This window comes from Propithecus coquereli, unplaced genomic scaffold (genome assembly GCF_000956105.1).
Source record: "Propithecus coquereli isolate 6110/MARCELLA unplaced genomic scaffold, Pcoq_1.0 Scaffold56, whole genome shotgun sequence".
Lineage (NCBI taxonomy): Eukaryota > Metazoa > Chordata > Mammalia > Primates > Indriidae > Propithecus > Propithecus coquereli.
The window spans coordinates 4,642,435-4,647,337 of record NW_012151507.1 but is presented as its reverse complement, the minus strand read 5'-3'; the positions used below and the strand labels follow the sequence as shown (position 1 = coordinate 4,647,337).

General features: G+C 39.8%; 1 protein-coding gene across 1 annotated transcript in view; it reads right to left on the bottom strand.

Moving 5' to 3' along the window:
* Positions 1-4,903, bottom strand: part of PRRC2C (proline-rich coiled-coil 2C) — a 98,610-nt gene that overhangs the window by 41,267 nt on the left and 52,440 nt on the right. The window contains exons 14-16 of the mRNA XM_012657718.1: positions 4,690-4,900; positions 1,200-3,449; positions 281-333 (exon numbers count right to left, since the gene is read on the bottom strand). Coding sequence (XP_012513172.1) covers positions 281-333; positions 1,200-3,449; positions 4,690-4,900 — 2,514 coding nt within the window. The remainder of the gene's footprint in view (positions 1-280; positions 334-1,199; positions 3,450-4,689; positions 4,901-4,903) is intronic.

Sequence of the window (4,903 nt, the reverse complement as noted above, 5' to 3'; positions counted from 1 at the left end):
AGTGCAGTGGTACAGTCATAGCTTACTGCAGCCACAAACTCCTCGGCTCAAGTGATGGCTGTGCCACTTTGGAACTCTTCAGAGTCCCCACAAGCAAGAGGGCACTCACCAGAGGCAGACTGTCAACCCTGGACTTCCCAGCCCACTGAACTGTAAGAAATAAATTTCTTCTCTTTATAAGTTACTCAGTTTCACGTATTCAGTTATATCAACAGAAAACAGACAAAGACACTTTACCAGGGTAGCAACCTGAAATGCAAAGTATATGTCACTAAGGAACTCAGATTAACACCATATTGTCCAAACAAATTCTTATCGGCTAAGACTGCAAACCTGGGAATTGGGTTAAAAACAGGGCATAACAGTTGCTTACTATATGCCAGGTGTTACATTACATGTATCATTACCACTTATCATCTCGGTATCTTCACATTAAGTGCTATTGTTTTCTCCTTCTTTTACTGGTGGGGAAGTAAAGAAACAACTAGAATGTTCTGAATCTTAACTGCTACTTTATAATGCTTTCTAATACTAAAGAAACCAATACTAAGTTACTATAACCAACACTTTAATATTTAAAAGAATAGGCCAAATTCAGAATAATTTAGAAAAATTCTTTTTTAAAAAAATCCATTGTCATGCCAATTATGTTACCTGTGGCCTTGGTGTTTGGGCAGGGCTTTGTTTTCTGGGCCTCTCTCTAGATGGTTTATTTATTGTAGGTTCACAAATTGAGATGGAAATATAATTTTTCATTAAGGTTGAACACTGAGTCTCAAGAAACCAGTACAGAGTGACAAGGTATATGGTTACAACATAATAATGTCTCAGAGGACAGCTATACACCACCAGTTTTTCAAGCAGAAATTAAGGAAGAAAAGAGGGCTACTCATCAACAATACCATGACTCACTAAATGAGGACATTGTACGTATCCCTCCCTAGGTGCGCAGATTTTCCCAAAGCTACAAATTACCAAGAGAACTCTTTTGGAAAATGTAACTTAGCAGGTGAAGACTCCTGAGACACCTTTAACCTTTCTTCCTCAAGCATCCTTACACTTTTAAAACAGAAAAGCATTTGGGAAGAACAATGTCTTGGCCCTTTATCTACACTGGCTCCTTGCATAATTCAACCAAGAAATCTACTTTCAGCATCTTTCAAGATGCAGAAGTAATTATATCTAAAACAAGTACTCACCCTCTCTTCCCACTTTTTGATGGTGGGCCACTTCTCCTTTCATTTCTAGGACCTGAGAAATTCCTTCCTGATTTGGGTGGACCATTGTTGCCACGTCGATTCTGGCGATCTACTGGTCTCTGACTAGAAAAACTTCTCTTTGCTATTTCCCTCTTTGGAGGTAAAACATTCTCTCCAGCCTTTACAGCCGTTGGTGCATTCAAATCGGCATTTTTTTTTTCATCCCTCTCCCGCCTCTCATTGAAATCACTGCTTTCGGAAGCTGTTTCCCATTCTTCGTTTGCCTGATCTGAAGAGTTCTGATTAGATAAGTCTGGTGTCTTATTCCCAGAAATATCTGCAACAGTATTAATAGGTTCTTGAACCACATTATTAACCGTGCCATTTGTGGGTACTGCCACCTCATTTGTTTTTGAAGCAGCCTCCCTCTCTCTTAGCCTTCTAAATCGAGGAGGCTTATCTTGCCTTGGTGGTCGGGTAGGACGCTGTCTCCGGGGCCTCTCTCTGGCTGGGTCAAATTTTCGCTCAAATTTTGGAGGTCGTTTATCTGCTGGTATAGGAATAAACTGCTCATGTCTTCTTGGTGGCTCTCCATCTTCTGGTTTAGGGGCTTCTGTCTGCCTTGGGTTCCACTGATTGTCCCGGTAAGCAGGTCTCCGTAAAGTGGAAGGACGTGATGGACGACCTCCAGGATCCCTTCCACCACGTCTGAATGTTCCTCCTCTGCCTCTCCTTGTAGGCTCTCCTTTAGGAAGGAAGCCTGGCTTAGACTTATCATCATCCCTCACATAAGGTTTTTCTAGTGGTCTATTATCTATTCGGACATGATTATCAGGCTTGAAAGTCTGCGGCTTTATAGGTTTTTTGTTTTCAGACCGGTCCTCTCTTTTGGGAAGTTTGCCTTTACTTAAACTATCCTTGTCACTTGCACTTTCATGAATTTCACTGTCTGTGTCAGTCTCTGAACCCCGCTGTCGTCTTCTTTTAGGGACGACTTCAAAATCAGAGCTCTCACTTCGTGTTTCACTTTCTTCTCGCTGTCTGAGAGGTCCTGAGGGTACGTGTTCTGTTCTTGGCTTATTGTCTCTATACTGAGGATAATCTCGAGTGTGCCCTCTACCACCCCTCCCACGCCCTCCATAAGAACCTCTATAGCTTCGACCTCTGGAATAATATTCACCTCGGCCTCGACCTCTGTATCCTTGATCTGGAAACCAATCTCTATCTCTACCTTCTTTCCAATAGGTCCTAGGAGGTAAAGTTGATTCTTTTTTAATTGCTGGCCTTGAATCTGGTCGAGGCTTCTCTATAACAAAGTCTTTGCTGATGACTTTTTCAGGCTGTTTTTCTTCTTTGACTATTGGTGCTGCAACAGTTGGCTGGTTTACAGTTTTAACTGCAGGCTCTACCTGAACACTACTTATAGGTTCCAGAGACTTCTCAGTATCTTGAGATGCTTTGGGGGCCAAAGTTGAAGTTTCTGTTGAAGGAAATTTCTCTGGTTCTGGTTGAATTGGTGATGGAACAGACTGTGGCTGAATCGGTGCTGGAGGTGGTGGGGGTGGAAGAAGATCCTTCTTTTCCATCTTTTCAGGTTTTACAACTTTTTCAGTGACCTTCTCAACCTTTTCTCCTTCTTTCTCCTTCCTTTGCTCCCGTTCCTCTTTCATGTCTCTAAGTACGGGCTTTTTAATGGGACCTGATCTTCTCAAAGGTCTATCATTACCCTCTTCTCTTCTGTTGGAGCTTGGCCGTGGGCCCCAACGAGTTTCTGATTTGGATTTATACACTTTTTCAGGTTTTGGTCCTTCAGAAGATCGTATAAAGCCTTCCTTTTTTGGTTTTTCCTCTGGTCTTTCTGCTGGTTCTTTTGAATCAATGCATCTGCTGGTTACTTTAGGAATGCTTGCAGACGGCTCATTTCTTTGCTCCTCTGATTTCTGAGTATGGTTAGATCCATGGGAAACACTCCTTTTCCTGGCAGGCTGACTTTCTACAGCGGAAATCCGCTCTTCTTGAGGCACAGATAAGGTCTTTTGATCAGTTACTTCAAAACAAGCAGACTGATTATTTGACTCAGTATGATGAGGTCTAATGTCTTCCACAGATCTGCTTAAAAATTTTTGTACTTCTGTCTCACTTGATTCTCTGACAAAGTCCGTTTTTGGATGAGCCTCCAACTGACTATGTTCTATATGTTCTACAGGATAAGTAGCAGCAATCTGTTCCTGGTCCAATGCAGCTTCAGACCTATGGTGATGAGAATTCAAAGGTATAACCAACAAAGCAATCTTACCCACATATAAGAACACACCAAAATAATCCAATTTTAATTATAAAGAGCATCTTTATCTCTCCATAAAAAGTTTAGTAAAGAATTGTTTATGATAGCCAAAAGGTGGAAAAAACCTAAATACTGACCAACATCTGAATGAATAAAGAAAATGTAGTGTATACGTACAATGGAATATTACTCAGGGATAAAAAAAAAAAGGAAATATTGTCATATACTACAACACTGATAAACCTTAAGGACATTAGCTAAGTGGAATGAACCAGTCAGGACAAATACTGCATGTCTCCACTTATATGAGGAACCTAAAGTAATCCAACTCATAAAAGCAGAAAGTAGAATGGTGGTTACCAGGGGCTAGGAGTAGGGAGAAAGGGGAGTTGCTCTTCCATTCAAATAAAGTTTCAGTTATGTAAGATGAAAAAGCTTTACAGATCTGTTGTACATTGTGCTTATAGTTAACAATATTGTACCGTACAATTCAAATTTTGTTAAGAAGGTAGAACTAATGTTATGTGTTTTTTGCCACAATTAGAAATCAATGAAGGTCATTCCTTAAGAAAAAACAAAGTTTAGACCACGCTGATGTGAATTTCTAATCCAGCAAGACTGATAATTTTGATCTAGAATGAAAGAGTAAACTAGAGAAAGTCTATCTGTCCCAATTAATTACAAATAAGTATAAAACATTATCAAAAAATATACGCTGTTAAAGGGCAGAAGTTCTATCTATGTGGATCTAAATTATTATACTCAACACCAATTGTCTACCACTTCAAAGTAACTTTGCAAATTAGTACTTCTTATCTTGGTCTTAGAAATTTCCCTAAGTTACTGTTAGACAAACATCTCACCAGTGGAAGAATTGTATCAACACTTTAGCCAGACTACACAAGCATGGTAGATACTTTTAAATTTCTTCATGTCTCATCTACAGTAAAAACCTGCCATTTTTAACATCTAATGTTTCATTACAGCACCTAATTTAGTGCTCAGAATCTGGTTACAATATGCCCTAATCAATACTGAAATGCCAGGGAAAAAAATACATTCAAAGATAAAATGAAGCATGTTAAATAGAAGAAAAACAGGTTTATGGCTCATTCCTAAATTGGAATGATCTTCAGGGACATTATACAGTTTTCTTTTTACCACAACATTCTGTTTAGTCCATTAATAATTTAAATAATTTATTACCTTACATCCTCAGACTCTTCTGTTGCCTTCGGAGTTGTTGCCTGTGGAGGCTCAGCATGTGGATAGGGATCTGACCCCCACATCACCCGAGGCTCAGAAAGGGAAACCGCGTGATCTCTTGTGGATCGAGCTATATGCTCAAATGACTCAGAACTGTTTGGTGACCCTTCCATCTGATCTCTTCTCATTAATGGCTTAGGAGGAATCATTCCTG